The 22,242-nt window shown below is 36.8% G+C and overlaps 1 protein-coding gene across 3 annotated transcripts in view; it reads right to left on the bottom strand.

Annotated features, from left to right (window-relative positions):
- MSR1 (macrophage scavenger receptor 1) overlaps window positions 1-22,242 on the bottom strand; it is an 80,730-nt gene that overhangs the window by 41,862 nt on the left and 16,626 nt on the right. For all 3 annotated transcript variants that reach the window (XM_029935184.1, XM_029935198.1, XM_029935188.1), the window contains 3 exons: window positions 18,045-18,457; window positions 13,344-13,530; window positions 3,462-3,542 (listed from right to left, as the gene is read on the bottom strand). In XM_029935184.1, the coding sequence (XP_029791044.1) occupies window positions 3,462-3,542; window positions 13,344-13,530; window positions 18,045-18,457 (681 nt within the window). The remainder of the gene's footprint in view (window positions 1-3,461; window positions 3,543-13,343; window positions 13,531-18,044; window positions 18,458-22,242) is intronic.

Genomic DNA, 22,242 nt, shown 5'->3' with positions numbered 1-22,242 from the left:
CTTCCACTGTGGAGATACATGGCAAGAAAGTTAAGTCAAGAAGGAAGGTAATTTTGGAGATTATAATTTTAGAATAAAGGGAGAAATGTAATAGAAAATTCCTAGGAAGGGCATCAGGAAGAACCTCTCCAATGATGGCTGACTGAATACACTGCACTAATACTCAGACAGAATACAGTTGTTCAACTAGGAATTACGTCACTTTTTCAGTGGGTGAACAAATGAATCCATAAATGAAGTACATGTGATACTTTCGTAGAAATCACTTCATCATTAGACCTCCACGAAGGAAGATGTTTAGGCAGACTTCATATACGTATAGATTTATGTGACTTCTTCATTTAATGACGCTCTTCTCTCTTCTTTATTGTTAAGTTTATTTATTTTGAGAGAGTGTGTGTGTGCACCTGTGCATGGGAGTGGGGGAGGGGCAGAGAGAAGGGAGAGCGACAAAATCCTGAGCAAGCTCCATGCTGTCAGCGCAGAGCCTGAGACAGGGCTCAATCTCACAAACCATGAGATCATGACCTGAGCCAAAACCTAGAGTAGGATTCTTAACTGAATAAGCCACTCAGGTGCCCTGATGTTTGTAATATAATCATTATTTCCACCAGCTTTTGTCAAGGCTGCTACATTTAATTTAATTTAATTATATGCACATAATTTGCAGACATTTTGGGGTTCATTGGCATAATTAGTTACCTCCCAAAGAAACCCACTTTCAACACTCATAAAGAGTCTGCGGCCAGCAATGTTCCTTACTCATACATTATTTTAGGGAGCTCTGTCCTGGTTCAAGGTGAGGGGAGAAGCCTTTTTGGGCCACAGACCAGAAGAGGAGGTGGGGTGGGGTACGGGTAAAGACTTGGGTAGATATAAAGATGAATGAAATGTAGTTCTTGTCCTTCAATATCCACAGTTAGATGGACATTATTTTCTCTTCCAGAAGCATGATTCTTATGGAAGATAATTCAAGCTATGTCAGGAAAGTAAAGAGCACTGGATAATAATCAAAATTTTGCAGCCAATGGATCCTTTGGTTCCCTCTCAAGGCATCTCATGTAGGTAGCCCTCCCATGCCTATAGGTGAGGCTACCTGTTAGTGATCCCAGTGGGCAGAAACAACCCAGTAGATGGCTACAAAAAGGATACTTCAGGATCTAATGTGGTGCCCTTTCTTTAAAGCACTGCTGTCATTGGGGGAATAACCCAAAAGTGCCCCCAAAGGTCTCAGAGGATGTCAAGAATCCTTTACCACGACATCCATCATTCATAGAAATACTTATCATACTGAAAGTTTTGTGATCTGCGAGGCCTTGTAGAGCACCAGGAACAAGAAAAGGGGTTGGCAAACATTTTGTTGAGCAAAAGGAACTAAGTCATTCTTCCTGGCATGTTTCCAAGGAACGGACAGTCTGAAATTTCTATTATGTTATTTGAGATACAGAAAATTTTAACATAACACCCAGCCCAGTACCTGAGTAACTACTATAGTATATTTAATGAATTGATTATTTAGGACCACTAGAATAATCATTGAAGTTTCTTAGGTTTAGAGATCATGGTTGTGAATCGAGAGCACTTTGAGTTAGTTGGTCAAGCAGAGTTTAGGAAGCTCAGCTGCATGTGTACGTGGGATGTGAATGAACTTGTAATCAGGAAGTAGAATTATCATGACTGTCCATCATATACTCTTTACTTCCCGATTCTAGTATCCATATTGAGCAATTAGGTAATCTGGTGGAGAACAAAACAGAATGTACCAATTAAGTGGGGAAGTATCCATTAGGAGAGACGCCTGGTAACCTGAATACTTTTGCTGCAGTGCACCAGACCAAATGGCAACTTAATAATCTTCCAGAGTCAATTTAAAACCCAGCAATGAAATCTAACTCTTATCTGAGAAACTGCGTAATGCCTGCTTGTGTAAATGAGCAGCACCAATGGCAACAGCCTAAACCCTCACTAAAAGAATTGGAGCAGTTTGGCACTGATGTCTGTTTAGGGAATTAACAAAAGTTGAAACTTTTAAATCCCTCTTTCTATTGCATACATCCATAGCTCAGAAACTGTTGCAAAAGTTTCTCCCAAGATGAAGCTTTGTACAACAAGCTGTAGCCCAGACAGAACTGGCTGAGTCATAAAGCTTTGACAACTGCGGTTTATAATGGAGGAGCCGGCAGACCTTTGACAATGGCAGGTCTGACAGTGGATAGAACGCCGGTTACTTTCCCTGCTATGACATTAATGCACCATTGGTAAGATCTCTGGAGTGCTAGTCAAGTAGAAAGACTTTTCTGAATAAAGAATCGTACCTGGCAATATTTTCAAAGGCATACCAACAACCTACCTGATAAATATAAAAAAAAATTATGTATATGTTACACATATATGTATAAAAACAAGTAGATACATAGATTCTAAATAATTTTAAAACCTTTTTAATGTAAACTGTGCACTGGCTTTTTAAGTATAATGATGCAAAGGTTGGAGGTGTCAAATTCGGGTTTTTCATTTTTAAACACTATTTTTCTGATGTAACCTGAGCTAGTCAATGTATTGATCAGAGAGAAGAACATTTTATATAACCAAAAAAATAATAGGATGAAGTACGTGGTTAATTTAGACATGTTTTTGGCAGCACAGACCATCCTAATAATTAAACCATGCAGTATACTCCCCACTTTCAAAGAGCATGTGGGTATTTGATTTCTAGCAGAGAATAACATGACAATCATGCTATTGTTCTTGTCTCCTTATTTTTTTGAGAGCAAGGAAAGTTCATGCTCTTTCTCCTTTTCTGTCTTCTATTATCTTCTCTCAAAATACTGCTTTCAAGATTACAACATCAACAGGAGAAAATAATTTAAAACTATTTTCCACAAAGTAAAAGACAGAGAGTGGCTGACAATAAAGGTAGAAGTCATTTGTATTCTATACAATATTTACATTTAGGTTTCATACGTTTAAGCAAATATATTCCAGTTAAGGGCTATATAAGGAATGCAATCCAATTTCCTTTGAGATATATATATACATATATAATATATATATATATGTATATATATATATACATATATAATATATATATATGTATATATGTATATATATATATATAACATATTATATTTACATTATCTTCATCTTCAAGGTAAAGATGATTTTCCTATTCTCTTCATGTGACCTAAAGCTAGGTCTGCCATACACTGTGTATGGCCAAGGCCATGGATAGCACTCCCTCTGGCTAAAGCATTTAACTTTCTTCAAAAAGCCAAAGCAGTTCCATTTGGTACATTATAGTGATGAGGCTGCTGGAAAATACTTGACATCCCCTTTACCACACACCCACACACACACACACACACACTCCATAGGAAACAAATTGAATCACCATTTCCCCCTACACACATACATATGACGTGGCCCTACAGTGTATGATTAAGTAGTTACTATTACCATACCTATTACACCCGGAAAGCCTGGTGGACCTCTTTCTCCAGCAGGACCTCTATCTCCTTTTTCACCTGGGGGTCCAGGAGGACCTTTAAAAAAATAAATTATAATTATTGATCAAAGTTTGAAAACATAGGTAAAATGGATCTGTCATGTTTCAAGACAGTTCTATAAGCAGGGGCGCCTGGGTGGCTCAGCTGGTTAAGTGTCCGACTTTGACTCAGGTCATGATTTCATGGTTTGGGAGTTCAATTCCCGCATCGGGCTCACTGCTGTCAGTGCAGAGTCCACTTCAGATCCTCTGTCTTCCTCTCTCTGCCCCTTCCCCATCTGTCCACTCTCAAAAACAAACAAACATTAAAAAAAAATTTTAAACAGACAGTTCTGTAAGTAAATCCAAATCTTTCCTTTGTTGTACAGTAACAGAGAATGAGTAAGACTGACCTTCGTGAGTGGAGGCATGCCCTGCTATAGCAAAGTGCAGTGCTCTCTCCTGATAAGGAGGGGCTAGCCCTAAAACAGACAACTTAATTATGTATTATATATCTATGTGTGTCTCTCAGTTTTTTAGGTTCTGAGTAGCCAGGAGCAGAGAAAGACCCTGAGCCTATGACAGCATAAATCCACATTGGTATTGTGTACACACTAGGCAGATTTCACCATATTTAGACGCTATCTGGAAAATGTATAAGTAAGGGTCTATCAATCATGCATGATCCACACATAGTAGACAACCAAAAACCATACTGTTGAAAATGACAAACTCAGACATTTGTTAGAGTGATGCAAATCAGCAGGAGAGGCGATGGTTCAAAGCCTTTATTGAGAGAGTAAAATTTGAAAGGTAGTTTGAAGAATGGATAGAATGAGGTGAAAGAGAATTCCAAGTAAGTGGGAGAGACATGGGGAAAGGTAGGAAGGTGAAAATAAGTAAAAGGATACTTTTTCAAGGAAAACACAGATGACCCTGGAGCGACGTGGGTTTAAACTATGGGTCCTCTCACATACAGATTTTTTTTTTGACAAATAAACTACAGTACTGCAAATATATTTTCTCTTGCATATGATTTTCTTTGTAACATTTATTTTTTCTAGCCTTATTGTAAGAATACAGTATATATAATTTAAAATATACAAATATGTGTTAATTGATTGTTAATTGGTAAGGCTTCTGGTCAACAGTAGGCTATTAGTTAAGTTTTGGGGAAGTCAAAAGTTATGCACTCCTTTCCAAGTGCACAGGTCAGTGACCCTAACCCCTGGATTGTTCACTAGAGTTGTATCAAGTGGAATGACTAGATAGGTATAGATATTACAAAATAAGTTGGTGGAAGAGGTTTCAGGGAAAAGTCTGACTACTTGGCCTCACAATTTCCCAAGTGACCCCTGAGTACTGAATTTGATCAATACTGATGTAGTCTTTGAATTTTCTATGCACAGCAAAACAGAAACCTAGTGATCCCTTCCTCAGAATGATGGCACTTTGGAACTTTAAGGTAACCCAGCTCGTCTTCCCTCTTGCACATGGACTGCACAAGGTACTAATGCAGAACGTTCTACAATCTTCCTTTCAACTCCAAAAGGAAGAAAAAAAACGTAGATATATGACTGAGTACATCTTAAGACACAGTGATGTCTTGAAAGGCATTTTTTGAGCACCTGGGTGGCTCCAATTCTTGATTTCAGCTCAGGTCACGGTCTCACGGTTCTGAGAAAGAGCCCTGTGTCAGGCTCTGTGCTAAGTGTGGAGCCTGCTTGGGTTTCTCCCTCTCCCTTGCTTGCTCTTTCCCTCCCTCCATCTCTCAAAATAAGTAAATAAACATTTAAAAAATAATTTAAAAATAAAGGAGGCATTTTCAGTCACTGTGGTTCAGCCAAATATATAGCTCAAGGATGACACACAAGTATATTTAGCATCAGAGCACTGTTGACAAATTTTACTCAGGTGGGAAGTTAAATACTTGAAGAATGTGAAGAGAGGCTCACACAAATAGATACAGATTGTCTCGTGAAAAAGTATATCCTATTCATTTTCTTTGTTTCTTTTGAAGTCTCGTCCCTGCTTCTCTCCATTTTTCTGATCTGTTCCATTTTTCAAGGTCTAACTTAGAGTTTAGAAACTTTCTTCCCTGGTTACTCCATTTTTAAGACATCATTGTTCTTTTCAGTGGCATATTGTCCCTTTCTCTTCATATGCAACATGGGGCAGTAATATTTTACTGTCTTTTCTTTACAAAAGCAGTGCTACTTATAAGAAATATAAAAGGCTAGAAAAAATATAATTTAAAATTCTATCATCTTTTTATTTAATGTTTATTTATTTTGCGAGACAGAGAGCAAGAGCAGAGAGGGGAAAGAGAATCCCAAGCAGGTTCCACACTGTGAGCACAGAGCTTGATGTGGGGCTCAATCTCACAAACCATGAGACCATGACCTGAGATAAAATTGAGTAAGACACTCAACCAACTGAGCCGCTTCCATAATTCTATCATCTTGAGAGAATAATCATTCATATTTATTTCCTGTGTGTGTGCTTTTGTTTGGCTGCCTATTTTTTTTTTCACATAATCATGTACACAAATTCTCCTAAGCTAGAGCTTAATACTGGACACACGTATTTTCATGTTGCACAAGAACGTCACAATTCTACATCAGGGAGAATCTGTGTGCATCTCCCATTGCTTCAGAAGACAGCCTTCCCAACAGTAGGGGTTATATGTCCACCACCCAGAACACAGCTGCGGCTCAGTCCTCTCTATGCAGTGACGAAGTTAGGCCACACAAGACGGAAAGACTCAATTTGCAGCCTGAATTTTGCTGAGCAAACTGAAAGGAAGCAAATCCACGGTACTCAAGGGTGGTATTTAAAAAAAAAAAGTGCACAAGGAAAGATTTTGATTTAGTAATTAGAGCTCTAAAGCAAGACACAGGCATTTCAGGAAAAATGGGAATGTGTGAAACAAGAAACAAGGAACCCGCAGATTAGATCTAGGTTCCTAGCCTCTGTGATTACGAGTGGGGACCACTTGGGGCGCCTGGGTGGTTCAGTCGGTGAAGATGTGACTTTGGCTCAAGTCACGATCTCGGGAGTCTGAGCCCCATGTGTGCTGACAACATAGAACCCGGAGCCTGCTTTGTATTCTGTCTGTCTGTCTCTCTCTCTCTCTCTCTGCCCCTCCCCTGCTCATGTTCTGTCTCTCTCAAGAATAAACACTTTAGGGGTGCCTGGGTGACTCAGTTGGTTAAGCATCCGGCTTCAGCTCAGGTCATGATCTCATGGTTTGTGGGTTTGAGCCCCACATCGGGCTCTATGCTGACAGCTAGCTCAGAGCCCGGAGCCTACTTCAGATTCTGTGTCTCCCTCTCTCTCAGACCCTCCCCTACTCATGCTCTGTCTCTTTCTCTCAAAAATAAATAAACATTAAAAAAAAATAAAGAAGAATAAACAATTGATAGAATTTAAATTTGGAGATTTGTACAAGTAATTATCGTGATTAAAAAAAAATTGTGCCTTTGACCACTAGGGAAAGGAAAAATTCATCCCAGAAAAAATGGAAAAACAGATGCCAAAAGTGAAGTCAACTAAATGTGGAATAGTATAGCCTAGAATGTCAGGAAATAAGTGGTCTAGTTCTGGTTTTTCCAACTAGTTTTTAAAACCTTAGACAGTCTACTCTCTCTGACCCCTGTATCTATATGTTTGACTAAGAAACCTCCAAAGTCTCTTCCAGATTAAAGATACCTAAATCAATGAGCATGAAAACTAAAAGACAAAGAGAGAGGAAGATTTAAGAACCAATAGCCAAAAAGATTTGGCAGACTTTTATGATGATCTACATATAAGGCAAGATTAAGACTGAAGTAGAAAATGTATGATCATAATTAGGACACAGAGAAACATAGGTCTGGAAACTTAGGCAGACATTATTAGTTCTTTAGTATCATCTGAGGATTTTAAATGATATGATGTGCCTGGGTTTGCTTTTCCAGTGCACTGTATAATTTTGATCCCTCATATTTATGATTACCAAGTATTCTAAATCAGTTCTTTTTTGTGGTTATACAGAAATCTTAGTTTTCCTTTAAAAAAATATAGGGAGGGAGTTACGTAATGGATTTTGTATGTGTGTTTTATAGAGGAAATTGTCCATGGCACATTATTGCTGCCGTGTCTACAAATTATCCCTGTAACTTTGCAGTTAGGAGGTATTAAATTTGGGGGAAAATAGCGTGAATTCTTATGGCTTCTTGAACCAGAGCAAGTCATACGTTTTGGACAATATTAATCTAGTCTTGACATTTGTTAGCCAGGGAGCTGACAGGTAGCATTGTGTCCATATATTGATGCACAGAGGTGGTTATTGATGTGATTATGGAATAGAATTTTGAGAGACTACATAGTAATTCAGAACAAAGAAAAGAAGTGAACTGCAAAGAAACTAAGTCCCCTGACTTTAAGTTCTTCATTCTTTTTTCCATAACATGGTGGAATAGATAGCTATATTTCTCTAGAGTTGATGGAGATACTATTTTTTTAAGCTGGAACTTAAGGAAATATGAGGGTGAAACAGACACAATACATTTCGACCAGATAAAAAGTAAGTCTAGAATAGTCCCGCTGCAGGATGGTTAGGATATGAGCTACTGCAGGGATGGAAAGGAGAGACCACTTTTATAAGGTAGGATGAGAGAGAGTTATACTGACAGCGTTCTTAGAAAGTCTACACACAAAGCTAAGAGAAACCTGGTACATGATCTGTATACTTCTGTCCCACCCCCAGAATATGTAAATGGCACTAAAATATTTGTTGAGATCCTTTCCACATTTCTTTCTAGACAGAGGAAGAGATATAACAATGTATAAAAATGAAACATAATATAATAAGTGAGATTAACGCTACATGAAGAATAAAATAACAATAAAAATGTAACATCCCACACACTCAGGTAGAAGTCTTCAAGGTTTATCTGGTTTTCTCACTCTGAGATTCAGAAACCTGGTATAAGTATTTTATATAAAAATACAGAGAGGGATTTTTGACTCAGAATTATATAAAATAACAATGAGGTATTTATTATGATTGGATTAATTCTCCAACATTAGAGCTGTGTAGTTAATCTATACAGTTATCTGCAAAATAATTGTAAGGATAGTGTTTGTGAAAAAGTTCTGTTTCCTACTTGCTGACTAAATGGTGAACACTTTTTTATAATTTTTGAAGTGTTTATTCTTTTTTTAAAAATGTTTTATTTATTTTTGAGAGAGAGAGAAGAGAGAGCATGAGTAGGGGAGAATCTGAAACAGGCTCCAGGCTCTGAGCTGTCAGCACAGATTTGGAAGCAGGGTTCAAACTCACAAATCACAATTACATGACCTGAGCTGAACTCAGATGCTTAAGCGACTGAGTCACCCAGGTGCCCCTCTTCTTCCTTGATATGAATATGTATATGTATGTATCTGAATATATATGCTTTTAGATCCTGGAAGGAAAATTTGTTTAAAATTTCATTTCAAATAAACACATTCTCTTTTCTCACCAATGAGCCATATTGTATTTTATTTCTCTTAACTCCTCTCTTTGAATGTTTACTGACTTTGTTTCTTTAAATCATGCTATAGCTCACTTCCTCACAAACTCTACTTCAGTATTTCAATGATGAAATTTCAGTTAGTCCTTAATACTCTGATGACTATAATTATTTGATGTGTTAAAATACCTTTGTATCTTTTATCTTCATGATTACTTAGCAGTTGTTGAAATTAAGAGGACAGACCCAAAGATGCTACTCTTCCAACCAAAAAATAATAAAGCACTCATTAACTTGTACAATTTGTTTCTCTTCTGTTATAGTTTCATGAGTATTTATTTAAAAATTGTTGTATGCTTATACGTGGTAGAGAATATAAAAAATAGCCCCTGATTTTAAGGGATGTATGGTTTCCAAGAAGAGGCAACACTGAATTAGCAGACAATGTGAAGTAATTTTAGGTATGACTATCATGTGAAGATTTCTCTTATGAAAGAATACCTAATGTTCCGGGTGCCTGGGTGGCTCAGTTGGTTAAACGTCCAGCTTTGGCTCAGGTCATGAACTCAGTCTGAGAGTTCAAGCCCTGTGTCCGGCTCTATGATGATAGCTCAGAGCCTGGAGCCTGCTTTGGATTCTAGGTCTCCCTCTCTCTCTGACCCTCCCCGCTTCGTGCTCTGTCTCAAAAGTAAACAAACATTAAAAAAAATATGTCAGAAACAGTATTACTGTGAGGAAACTAGAGATGGCTTCAGATATTGGATGGACATTGAATGAAAGATATGAGATTTTCAGATAGAGAAAAGTGAATTATTTTTTTATGGTTTTTTTTTTTAATTTATTTTTGAGAGACAGAAAGAGACAGTGCGAGCAGGGGAGGGTCAGAGAGAGAGAAATACAGAATCTGAAGCAGGCTCCAGGCTCTGAGCTGTCAGCACAGAGCCCAACGTGGGGCTTGAGCCCAGAAACCATGAGATCATGATCTGAGCTGAAGTTGGACACTCAACTGACTGAGCCACCCAGGCGCCCGAGAAGAGAAGATATTTCAAGTGAAGGCAAAGGCATCAGTCAGGACATAAAAAGCACTTGGTATGTTAGAATCATAAATTGAATCAACTGAAGTACTTGGTATCACAGAGGAAAAAGGGAGAGAATCGGGTATTTAAAAGTGGGTGAATACACACGAGAGAAGATCCTGAGTGGCGCAGAGAGAACGTAGAATGAGGAAGTGATAGGGAAGCTTGTACCGAGGCTTTCTCTTTAGGAAGACGGTGCCTTAACAAGAGTGCAGTTAGGTTCACAGTCTGAAAGATTGAGGAAGGAAATGATTGGGAGACTATTTCAATAGTCTGTGGAGCAGTGTTAAGAAAAGTTTACCCAGGAATATAAAGAAGCAACAACGGGATAGAGAATATAAAATTTAAGAAATAACGGCAAACTCAGAAGAGGACTAAGAACAATTAAGATTTCCATGTTGGAAATCTGGAAAATTGACACTGCTATTACAAAGTATGACTTAAGCAGAAGAAAGTGCTGGTTTCACTTATTCATTCAACACATATATAACTGCTCACCCACTGTGCAGCCAGCACTCTAACGGGTGCTGGGATGGACAGATAGACAAGAGAGGTGAAACTCAACCTCATGGACCTCACGTGCTATTAGAGATGTATCCTGAACAAATAAGCAAATGCATAGATGAAATAAGTTTAGCAGCGATAAGTACTATGAGGAAGCTAAAGCAAATGATGACATAAGGAGATGGGGGGGGGGGAATGAGAACATAGGAGGAAAAACATTACCCCTAAAAAAATGTTTTGGAGTGACTCCAAGGAGTGGAGTTCTAAGAGAAGACCTTTTCAAGAGATGGGGTGCACATGAGGGACAGCAAGAAGGGAAACCAACCCTTCTTAGTAACTTACATTTTTTATTAGCACTTTCATTCTTCCAGATTTCTGAGTTAGAGGGAATGACAGATGGGAAATGGGAAAATGAGGGCAGTTAAGTAGGTGGGGGAGGAATTCAGATTTATTCCAAGTCAATGGGAAAATTATTGGAGGGTGTTCAGCATGAGAGCTAAAATATCTACTAATTTCTTATATCACTCTTTTGCTCTACATTATATAGGATGGATTAAAGGTAGAATCAGGGAGAACAAGTGAGAAGTTGATGGAGTTCATCAGTCAAATATAGGTGCTAAAATTGTAATAGTGACAGAGGAGAGAGTGAGAAGTGGTTTTATTTGAAATAGCGTATGTAACAAGAGATCAGATGTGGGGAGTGACAGAAAGACATCAAAGGCAGCTTCTGAGATCTTGGGGTGAGTAGTTAGATAATGATACAGCTGACACATAAGCCCAGGAACCAGCAGACTGACAGAGGGGATGGGGTGGGATGCTTGAGAATCAAGGGTTTGCTTTTGGATTTCTAAAATTTTGGATATTTACTTGAAATCCAAAGTGGAGTTATCTAATCGTTAGAGGGAATGTTGATTGATTCAAATTTTTCTTTATCACCTTTTTAAATGTCATAATTAAAGAATGCAAGCAGCGTGTTCTACATAAGTATGTTGTAAAGCACAATAATAAAGAGAATAGCCCTGCAGGATCACAAATCAAGAAACAGGTATCTATTTGGGTGCTCCCGAATCTCATTCCTCTTCTTCCTTTTCAGAGCTAAACATTAACTTGAATTTTCTGGTTCCTACTTTCCTGTACTTTAAAAGCTACCATTCTCATTACATATGTATGCATCTATAAATACACATTACTTATTTTTGCCAAATTTTGAGTATTAAAAAGAAAAATCATACTATATATATTCTTCTGGTAATTGCTTTAATTTTTTTCTCCTGAAAATATTCTTTCCTAGTGTTATGTAATAAAAATCTCATGGATTTCTGTTAATTACTAATAAAATAAAAGTGTTAAGATCATAAAATAGGGCTTCACAGACTCAAATAAGAGGATCTAGCATGAATTGAAGTAGAACGACAGAAGAAAGAGTACAGAGGCCCGTGAAGAAGCAGTATTGAAAGAGACCGATGATGATAATGTTCCCGAACTTGTGATAGACTTAAACCTACAAATAGAAGTAAAATAAGTGTGAAATCAATCAATTCTCAATATAAGAAACACAATTAGTGAAACTGCAAGTAATAAAGGCAAGAAGAATGACAAGAATGACAAGAATGACAATTTGGAGCAGTTACTTTTAACAGCAAGAAAAGCCAAAAAAGCCTCCAAAAGGAAGTCTCCAAAATCTTCTCGGTGCTTTTGGCAGAAAGAAAAATTCATTGAGAAGAATCTCAATCAATCAGAAAGTAGACAAGAAAAGAAAGCAAAAGGATCTTAAACTGGACAAAAACAGCACAATATAAGATGGTAGAAAGAGATACAGTGAAAAGAAATGGTTAGACTGCATATTTTTTAATGTGTTCTTGGGGTTCCTGGCTGGCTCAGTCGGTAGAGATTCCAGCCCCACGTTGGGTGTAGAGATTACTTAAAATCTTTTTTAAAAAATTTATTTATCTGAGAAAGGGGAAGAGAAAGCAAGCATGCGTGCGTGCGTGCACACTCACATGTATGCATACGCGCATGTGTGCGCTAGCGGAGGAGGGGCAGAGAGCGTGAGGAAAACCCAGGATCTGCGCTGACAGCGCAGCCCAGTGTAGGCGGGGCTGACACTCAGATCTCAGGTCAGAACGTTACCTGAGCCCAAGTCAGATGCTCAACCAACTGAGGTACCTAGGTGTTCCCCAAGTAAAATGTTTTTTTAAAAAGTGTTCTTTATATAAGATAAACCCAATACAAAGTAAAATATGGGAAAATATTCAAAATATAAATAAAATCTAGTGTGAAAATATGTACTATGTATATATTAATTTAAAAATCAGTTAGGATTCAATTTACCATGGTTTACTGACAGGAGCTAAAGAAGAAACTGACAAATTTACTATTAGCTTGTAGAATTCAAAAACCTTTCTAATTGAGAATACAGTCAGGTAAGGAGTAAAAAAGAATCTGCAGGTTTCGAAAAACAACTAATAGGTTTGATTTGTGGACAGGGAGAGAATTCGGTGTCTTACAGAACACTTGTATTCATTTTCATTAATATGGAATATTTTGAATAACAACTCATTGGACCTTAAATACATTTTTTAAAACATTTTCAATTCAAGAATACCAAGATGCTGATATCTTACCTGTCTCGATAAGATCTCAAAATTCCTTTCCCTGGATATTTGTTATAAATACATGCTCAAAAACTACTTTATACCATAGGGTTTCCAACACCAAATCTCTGCACACATCAGTACATTTTAATACATCGGTTTCTGGAAGAATGAGAAAATATTTTACCTTGAATTAAAGTGATATTTTTCAACGTCTGAGAGTGTTCCCAATCTTTCAGTCTGAGATCATTAGTGATATTATTCAGTAGTTTCACTTCTCCTTTTATTTCCTGTTCCAAATTCACTTGTTGTTCTTTCATAGACATAATTTCTGTCGATGCATTGTACACACGTTCCTCTAATCTATTCATGTCCTGTGAAACATAAGCAAGCACTGTGATTTTTACTGCGTACATAATTATCAAATATGTAAGTTTAAGAAGCCCTGGAAACCAGGTGATTTTTTTTAAAAACAGTACTATGGAATGTTATGGAATGAGAATGTAGAAATTAGAGAACTGTGTTAAGCCAGTAATTTTTTGGCTTTGAAGCATTTCCTCTTTTAACTGAATGGCTGAATTTTTATACCCTCTGTCCCTGCAACATTAGTTGACTATATCCAAGGTATGCTTTGATTCCTAAGGGTATACGTGTCAAAACGCTAAAAATGAAATAAAAAACTTGTATGATTTTTATGAGAAGTGAAATTTCTTTGTACTGTACTTAGAGTACCTACATAGACTAATGCTGTAAATTTGACAGAATTTGTATATTAAACTGTTTTGTAGCAATAATAAAGTTTAATGTCATAATTCTCAGTGGTAATGAACTTTCAGGGAAATTTTCATATTCAGTAAAATCTCAACTAGAATTTCAACAATATCTTACTTTCAATTTTTATTATCTCTATATTTGAGATATCATTAGTTTGTTTTCAAATATATGTTTATATACATACATGCATACAGATATCATACTACCTTTTAGAATATGCTTTCATTTTTCACTCAAAAATACATTATAGATGTATACCTATTAAAATATTCAGAGACAACATTATTTTCAATAATTTAGTGGAAGTATATTTATATATTTTTTTATAATTCAAGATTCCTAGAGATTGACTTTTGAGCTGCATATTTTTTTAACTTCTTCAAGCAATGTTGCGATGAAATACACACACACACATACACTCACAGGCACACACATATATTTACCCATTTGTACAAGTGCTTCTGTAGGACAGCTTCCTGCATGTAGATCCTATCAGAGGGACTAAATGGTAAACTTTCTGTTCAGTACTGTCACAGTGTCCTCAAATATATGGCACTACTTTTTAAATCTTATTCATCATTTATCAGTATCTACTTTTGCACCCTAATATGCTGGGTACTTTCAACATATTTACGTTTGCAGAGTGAAGAGTAAATACATAACACATCATTTTATTTATTTGGTTTTTGAATTATGAGGTTAAATATATAGTCATAAAGTTTTCCATATTGTTTATTTTTATTACTTTTCCTTTCAAGATGTTGCCTTGGTTTTCTTTTGGGTGTTGGGCTTTGTTTTTGATGTAGCAAACCTTCTCCTCCGTTCTGGCTACAGTTTCTGCCTCTCTATTCCAATTTGGTCGCATCCTCTGTCTTCATGGTATGCTCTAGACTTTTCCAAGGAAACCTCTGCCTAACGCTGATGTATGCTCATTTCCCACTGGCATATAGAAATAAGCCAGGGGCGTATCACTCCCTAATCTGAGTACAAAGAGAAAATTACCCTTACCTTGATTTGACAAGTTGAGGTGAGGGGGTCAAGGCAGTAAGGGGTAAAGTCTTTGAAATAAATGAACAGGTATCTAGATTTGCCTCTTCAGTGGTACTAGACTCAAGCAGAGAAGCTTCTCAAATTTTGCCGCTCTAACTCTGCCTTCCCTCATCCAAAAGCCTACTCTGGGTTACCTCTACCCTCTATCTCCTCCTTCCTTGATTACTTGGCATTTTCCCCATACAATATGTATCTCATAGTAATGAAAAGTACAACACAGGGAATACAGTCAATAATACTGTGATCAGGTATGTGGACAGATAGTGACTACATTCTTGTGGTGAGTACTGAGTACCGTATAGAATTGTCAAGTCACGATGCCGTACACATGACACTCCTACAACATTGGATGTCAACTGCCCTTCAATAATAAAGGAAATACAAATTGAAAAATACGTATAAAAGTAGAATGGTGAGCATGGAAGTCTGTAAAGAACAGCAACATAAAAACTATGAGCCGCTGAATCTGGGTGGCTGCACACGGCTGTAGGCACGTGCCAGCTCCAGACACCCAGCGAGCAGAGGTCAGGGGACTGGTAGCTGACTTTCTACCAAAAACCTAATCCTTGCCCATGTTCTTCGCAGACAAAGCTGAAGCTTTTTCTTTAATTTCCTTTTTTGAAAACTGCATGTGGTGCTCGTATAAGCCAGATTTCACGTGCAATAGCTTTTATGGGGAAGAGGGAAAATGCATTGTATTTTTTTAAAGAAGCCTATTCAGCGACCCTACACACCTTCCGTACTCTGCCATCAGTGGCCCTGCTGGAAATGAGCATTTAATTTGGCAGTCTTACAGTCCTTTCTAGGAACAATGGACATGATGAGTTCCCACCTCTCTCTCTCATTTTGTGCTGGTGGTTTTTTTTTCCCCTCAAATTGATGTTTGGTCTCTTCGATAGGCATCATGCTGGTATCGCTTACAAGTCTTTCCTTCAAACAGCATTTACTGATTTGGGCATTCATTTAATTTACTTACTCCTGCATTAGGTTAAGGATGCAAAGCTGAATAAAATTGTTTAAGCAATGGGGATGAGGCCGAATACTGTTTTCAGTGGGCACACGTGTGCGCACACGTGTACATACACTCACACTCGCCTAGTTTCTAAATCTCTACAAGGGATTACTGCCTTAAAAAATAGCTTCGGAAGTCCCTCCATTTCCTTGTGCCCTTGTTTCTAAAGCTGGGACCCTGTCCAAGACAGAAGTGCAATCTATCCACACTCAACCAGTTCACTGATCATCACATTTTGATTATTTCCAGTGATTATCACTTCAAACACGCTCAGGATTTCTACCATCTTCCAAATGGTTTCTAATTTGGTTTCCACTTCTTATGTGGAATAGTCGATAGATATTCTATAGTCTCTAGTGAAACTGGGGCATTAGCAATGTAAATATACCCTGGCCTTCTATCCGCCCCATCTTTTCTCCCTTTGCCCTACCTCACAGCTCTTCTGTTTTTACATAAAATATCTTCTCTTTCCTCTTTCCCTCCAACTTAGTCAGTTATTATTATTCTTATCACTGAAATTGTACTTATCGGTCTCCCATATTCCTCTACACTGTGGATGGTGGCTTCTTTGTGAATCTCTCTACCCCTTTGTAGCCCAAGTCCTTGATATGTCAAAGTAGCTGATATGCTTACATACTTATTAAGAGTGTGGGGAACAAAATGAGATTTTGGAAGAGGTGACATGGAACAGAAACAGAGTATCAAGGGTGGTGTTGGGATGACATTTACCAACAAGGTCCTCCTATTTTTACAGCTGTGCCATTGTCTTCTGACACCTTAAAATCAGGATCATGTGAAATTCAAAAGTTCAGAGTGATTACACCTGACGAATAAATATGTAGACTCTTCTTCCTTAACCTGTTTTGTCTATTCTCTAGTCAGTATTTTAGTTGGTTTTCATCTAATGTTACAACTTTAGAGGCTTACTGCTGCTCTAGAAGTGATAGCCATTTTCAAAAAATTACTGCAGTTCATACTGTATCCAGACAGAAAACAACTTACTAATCAAAAGTGGTTCTATTCAAATAAAATCTACTACCAACATGCCAACATTGCTTAGCTAAGGGTGGAAATTTTATACACTTCACATTAATTATGATCTTATGTCCTAGAAATTTTGTGATGTAAAGATTATTTTATCACATGAGTAGTTAAATTTTAGTCATCTTATTTTTTCATGGACTGGAGCAATTGTAATTATTCAACAACAAACCCCTCACAATTTTGAAGTAAGGGAATTGCTTCTTGATTTCTTACTCATCAATACAAAGTAATCCAGCAGGGTGGCCACAGAATAGTCTATAGAAGAGATGAGGAAATTATGATCCAAGGGCCAAAGTCTGTTTTTGTGAGAGTTATTAACTGGATCCTGGCTTCCGTGGTGTGTCTACATACTGTCTATGGCTGCTATGGCACTAGGATGGCAGAGTTGAATAGTTGGCAACAGAGACATTAGAATCCCCAGAGACTAAACTATTTACATCTGGACCTTTACACAGAAGCTTTTGCTGACAAACTGCTCTAAACATGTCTTGCCCTCTTAAGCCATGTATTTGATCTTATGATAAAAATGTTGTATATGTCATTCCAAATTTAACTCTAATTATACTGATCTTTACACATTAAAACTTATGTATGCTTCTTGGGAATGACAAAATAAGCTATTTTTAAATTTAGATTTTATATGTATCCATGAGATTTCCATTTCTTTGATGATGATGAAATTTGGGTCTGTTGTAAAATTTACAAATACAGAGTACCTACTAAGGTCATCTAAAAATTATAATTGGCTTAGACAGTCTCAAGAGATAGTATAACAGAATTTATAAAATTAAAATACCTTAAGAGAGTCTATATCCAATGGAAAAAATTCACTCTCTGTTGGGAATCTGGAAAAGTAAATTCATGTAAAACCTTCCCGTAGGATTACCAGAGCAAGTCAGATGATGTTGAACAGGGGCTCGCAAATTTTGTTTTCTTGAACTGTCTGAGGAGATAGGCTCTAGATGGATTCAACCCTGGCATGTAACCTTCTAATACAAAAACTCTTACCTCTTGCTGTTTAAATGTATTGTCTTGGACTTTGCCATTCAGTGTTCGAATATTGAGCTGCAAATCAAGCAATGTGGTATTCAGAATGATTAATGACTTGAAGATTTCATCTACTGCATTTCCATGTCCCTGAACTGAGGAAACCAAGGTACTCAGCTGGAGAAGAACATCACTGAATCTTTGATCAGTCACCAGACTAAAGTTTTGGAAAAGCTCTGAATCTATGAGATTGGCTTCTGTATCTGAAAGAAATTGGATTCTCTTCTCCATGTTGTTCATCTGTTCCGTAACAACTTCTTGAAATCTCATAGCTTCTTCACTGTCATTTGCTTTTCCTGTGAGACTTTGAGATACAGCGTTTGCATTAATTGAACCAACTGTGCAATTCTTCATTTCCCACTTCAGGAGCTGTGCTGTGTATTTAAGTAAAAACAAACAGAGTCATGACCTGTAGCCTTAAGTGCACACACCATTCTATTCTGTATCATTCCATTCCACGGTAACATTTCAAATGGCATCCTAACTAAACCAGATATTTATTTTAAATATACAATGTGTGAACCACACTACACATACTGCCGAGAGGAAGACAGTCTCCCTTTCCCCACTTTACTTGAGAGTTTATTCCAGGACCAAATCATTTGTTCTGAATTGCTGCTTCTATGCATCTTCTGAGCCACTGCATTTGGCTTTGACAGTGAGAGTAAATTCTATAGATTGTGAAGTTCATTGTCTCCTACTCCTCAAGGTAGGTTAGGATAAAATGAGATAATGCTTAACACAATATCTGAAGCAGGCATGTTGACTACATTAGTTGTTATGAAGATAAATGCTGTGACAAAAACAATTATAGTAAAAGTAGTATTAGTGTTATCCACTGTATGAACAAATTGTTGGCTCATCTTCCTCATCCAATCTCTTAAGTTAGCAGAGAATTGTCGTTTTCATTTTATACAGGCCTAATTTATTATTGGCGGAACAGGAAATTGGGCAAATAATTTTTTTCACTTTAAAAAATATTGTTTTGGGGCACCTGGGTGGCTCCGTTGGTTAAACATCCAATTTTGGCTCAGGTCATGATCTCACAGTTTGTGAGTTCGAGCCCTGCATTGGGCTCTGTGCTGTCAGCTTGGAACCTGGAGTCTGCTTCAGATTCTGTGTCTCTCTCTCTGCCCCTTATGTGCTTGTTCTGTCTTTCTCTCTCTCAAAATAAATAAACATTAAAAACATTAAAATAAATAATAAAAAATTGTCTTTATAAGATTCCTCTTTACCTATTATGAAATATATATTCATGACTTTGAAAGATAGGTAACAAAGGAGAATAATTGACACTAATCTCACCATCCTGAGTTAAATGCTAACCTTTTGGTATGTGTATATCAAATCTATCTCTCTTTTTTCACTAATTTTAATACCTACACTGTATTCTCTGTATGGATCTACCAGATTTATTTAACACCCCACTCCACACTTCATTTGTTCTGTTTTTACTAATAGACCCAACGCTTTGATAAACAATATTTTAAGTAATTATTTCCTGAAAAAGAAAAAAACAATCTATTAAATGGTATTTCGGGGATATACAGAGATGCCAATGTGGATCTTAAAATTGGTATATGTTCTCTAAATAAGCTAATTATCCTTCTGAAAGCATCTAGAGAAACATGTTTACAATTTCAAATAATAAAAAGCATAAACATTAGCTTTGCAGATAAAAATAATACATAATTATACACAATAAAGAAAATGTTAAATACCATTTTGTCCCTAATTGGTGAGAAGATTCTTTTCCCCTATTACCCTCTGGATCTATCTATATTATTATTTTATCTACATGTGTATCAGTCTTTCATGTTATTTTGAATGCATTTGGTTTCTCATATTTGGCCATTATTGAGCAATAAAAAGAGTAATTTTATACAGTTAAAAAATGTTTCTATATAAATAGCTATACCTGATGTGCCAGTTTTCTTACTAATAATGCTATGGCAATAGGATCAGCTTTATAGATTTTTGAGAATCAAGTGAGAAAACAAGTAAAAGCTCACTAGTTCCACTCTGAGATCAAGGGTACTTGCTAAACAAATGAGAGGCTGGTATTTACCCAGGAAACAAGCTGCCTGATTCTAGAATCCAGCTCCATTCCTCAATGACTAGCTTAGGCACTCTGGGAAAACCCTCTTCTTGCTTAAGTTCCTCAATGACCTAAAAGTAGTAACTACCTCAAAGTGGTGTGGAGGAGACAGGAGATAAGGCCTGTAAATCCCACTGCACATAGATGGCCTATAGGAAAATTCTATTCAAATTAAAGTGCCTTATCCATGAAAGATATGATTTTAGTTAGAGACTATCTTCACTATTTTTAGTTAAAGAAGCTGTAATGATTGCTATTTTAGCTATTATTATATTAGGAATAAGTATGAAGCTATATATGCAATTAAATCCCAAGTTTTTAAAAGTATATACAATATACTTTAGAAGTATACATATACTTCTAATAACTAAATATATATATATATATATATATATACACACACACATATTTATTTATTTAGACAGAGAGAGAGAGAGTGAGTACAAGTGGGGAGAGGGGCAGAGGGAGAGAGAGAATCTTAGCAGGCTCCATGCTCAGTGTGGAGTCCAACACAGGGCTCCATCCCACGACCTTGGGATCAACCTGAGCTGAAATCAAGAGTTGGAGGCTGAGCCACTGAGACACCCAAGGGCCCCGATCCCAATTTAAAAGGCACATGATATTTTCCTAGTCATATTCTCTTCAAAATTAGCTTATTTGAAGTAATGGAATGTCTGACTACATTTCGTTATGATCCCATCGAGGAGGAGTTATTTTATACTTAATTTATCAAGAATGTGGACAAAAAGGTATATTTTTTTAGTTGGATCTCATCACATTTATTACATTAAGTGTGAGGAGCATGCTCTGGACCAACAGCCTCATTCATGCATTTAATTCTCTGATTCATTTATAAAGCACCTGCTGTGTACAAAGCACCTGCTGTATACAACGCACTGTTAGAGCAATCAATTCTGGGATGATAAAACTGGGAAGGGGTGTTGGCTGTGGTAGAGACCCGCACTAAGCACTTTTACAGAACTATTTCAAAGATGCCCCTTAAACATTTTCCTTTCATCATAATTATTGATTTTTTAGGGAGCAGTTAAGAATCCAGTTTCTAGAGTAGAATTGTGGGGGTTAGCAATTCTCCCTCTTCAATCTGTGACTTTGGGGAAGTTATTCTGCCAGTGCAACTATTATACCCTCTGTGTGATAGGATACTACCAGTTAGTGTGCACATAATTCAATGAGCCAATAACATGTAAGTACTTACACTACTTCCTGGCATTTAATAAGCATTTGTTAACTTTGAGCTCTGTTGTTATATTTTGAATTCCACATCTGTGACTTATGTGTCTGTATGCACAATACTAAAAATATTGATGGGCAAATTAATATGTTTAACATAAAAAACTGGGGAGAAGTGGGATGTTGCCATGAGCCTTGTAGTTTCTGTATTTTATTGTACATAGTGTACGGCATAGTGACCTAATGCTCAACAATGTAATTCTTATTTCATTGGAGATAATATGTGTTTCATTTGGAGAAAGCAAATCTTTTTCACGGTATGGAAAGGGAAGACTTGAACTGACAAAACACCATGTGACCAAGCATTTCTATCTGACATGGAGCACAACATAAAGTTGACGACAAAGGCTATATTTTGCATCTAGATTTACAAACATTACATTGCTTGTTTTCCCCAATCCTGTATAAAAACGAATTTAGAACTAACTTCTTGAAAAACTGCTTAACTCTGTATCATAAATCTAGGTGAAGAATGTCAGAGTTCAGATTTTCAAATGTTCATTTCTTTCATTATCATTGGGGAGATGGCATTTTGTGACTTTTCTGTTTCACATTTGAAAGGAGACAAACTTTTATGGCTTGGGCAAACCTCCAGGGAGAGAGTGATATTTGATTTCACAGATCACATTTATCCCTTCATGTCACTAATATCTTCTTCTGCCAAAAATTTATATTATTTTGAGCTAAAGAATCTTTAGTATTTCAGCAACAATTATATATACACTAATCCTAGATTAATTGTTTCATCGCACTATGATAGAAATCTAGAAATTTCATGAAGAGATGATAACATATGGAGTAGACTCTATC

This window comes from Suricata suricatta, chromosome 1 (assembly GCF_006229205.1).
Source record: "Suricata suricatta isolate VVHF042 chromosome 1, meerkat_22Aug2017_6uvM2_HiC, whole genome shotgun sequence".
In the NCBI taxonomy this organism is placed as follows: domain Eukaryota; kingdom Metazoa; phylum Chordata; class Mammalia; order Carnivora; family Herpestidae; genus Suricata; species Suricata suricatta.
Note: the sequence above shows the minus strand (reverse complement) of the source record. Positions and strands in the feature narration are given on the sequence as shown.